The sequence below is a fragment of the Aureococcus anophagefferens genome (genome assembly GCF_000186865.1).
Source record: "Aureococcus anophagefferens unplaced genomic scaffold AURANscaffold_37, whole genome shotgun sequence".
NCBI lineage: Eukaryota > Pelagophyceae > Pelagomonadales > Pelagomonadaceae > Aureococcus > Aureococcus anophagefferens.
This window is the reverse complement of record NW_008705594.1, coordinates 202,426-203,710: the sequence shown is the minus strand read 5'-3', so window position 1 is coordinate 203,710 and position 1,285 is coordinate 202,426. Positions and strand designations below refer to the sequence as shown.

Below are 1,285 nucleotides of genomic sequence, written 5' to 3'. Positions count from 1 at the left end.
CCAAGTTCTCACAGGAGGACGAGGTCAGAGGTACGTCGATTGATCCTTTCGGGGACTTCGTGTGGGTGGGCCTTGAGGCTCACTCAACTTACCCTTTATGCCAAATTATTATCTTGATTGACTAGAAAGCTACTTTGTACAGGTAATCTTCGATTAGCCAGGAAAGTAGCGCCCAGAGGAGAGAGAGAGAATGAGCTGTTATTTATTATTGCAGCTCAGTCGATACTCGCTCCTTATGCTCTTATCTGGCCGGCGCTGCTGAAGCAGCCCGCCGGCGAAATTCTTTCTCCCCGTGGCCAGCCGAACCTATTTTAGAGAGAGGGAGTTTAGCTAGTAAACTAGGGTAGTGGGGTGGGCCTTGAGGCTCACTCAACTTACCCTTTATGCCAAATTATTATCTTGATTGACTAGAAAGCTACTTTCCAAAGTAAAACCATAAATTCCTTCCAACATTTGCCTCTTTCATACATAACCCGCAATTTTCTCGGTAAATCTGTCCTTATAAACTCTTTGAATCGTTCCTTTTGTTTCTTACGATCTCTTTCAAGAGACCAATGCCCATTAAGGCGTTTCGCAAAACCGCTCTCTATACAATCCCTAATATACTTTCCACAAGTAGAACATAAAATTATACCGTCCTTGGAACGCTGTCCCTTATCACACTTGAAACATTTTAACTTCGTCACACCTTCATTAACAATAAAATGTTTAACACATTCACTACCTATGCAAATAACTTTATTGGAATTTGGTAAACCTATAAAATGATTTCTTAATATATCGTGTCCACACGGACAAAATAACACAGGTTTGTATTGAAAAATATCAAAATCAATGTTCATATCACGACAAGCCTCATCAATTATCTTTTCATTTTCCTCATTTCTTTTAAGATTTTCATCTACTCAACGGAATCTTGACTTAAGAATTTTCCACGAGACTAGTGGGGTTCGTTTAAACTGCAAGTACCCAGTTCATTGAAGGGTAGCCTAGCTAATTCCCTTTACATACACACAAGTTGAACTTCCCGCTGGCTCAATCAAGCAACTGACAAGGGAAAACATCGGCAATGATTTTGTTTGTGCGTGAAAAGGACTGAATTTTCTCTAGGGTGACAAAGCCATCTTTATTGTCATCAACCAGCCCTACCTACGACAATGAGATTTGTGCTGAGGGTTGTGAAGACGCAACTTTGGTAAAAACGAAGTGGTCGATTTCGCCCGGGGAGAAGTTGGCGAATTTGCGTGTTAGGAGCTTTCTGCAATCGTCATGACTGAGTGAACAA

At 41.2% G+C, this 1,285-nt stretch overlaps 1 protein-coding gene across 1 annotated transcript in view; it reads right to left on the bottom strand.

The window, feature by feature from the left end:
• Positions 1-1,285, bottom strand: part of AURANDRAFT_67316 (hypothetical protein) — a gene marked incomplete at both ends in the record, with an annotated part of 3,877 nt that overhangs the window by 1,057 nt on the left and 1,535 nt on the right. Inside the window, 4 exons of the mRNA XM_009042741.1 lie at positions 420-677; positions 716-724; positions 807-901; positions 1,053-1,149. Of these exons, the coding sequence (XP_009040989.1) occupies positions 420-677; positions 716-724; positions 807-901; positions 1,053-1,149 (459 nt within the window). The remainder of the gene's footprint in view (positions 1-419; positions 678-715; positions 725-806; positions 902-1,052; positions 1,150-1,285) is intronic.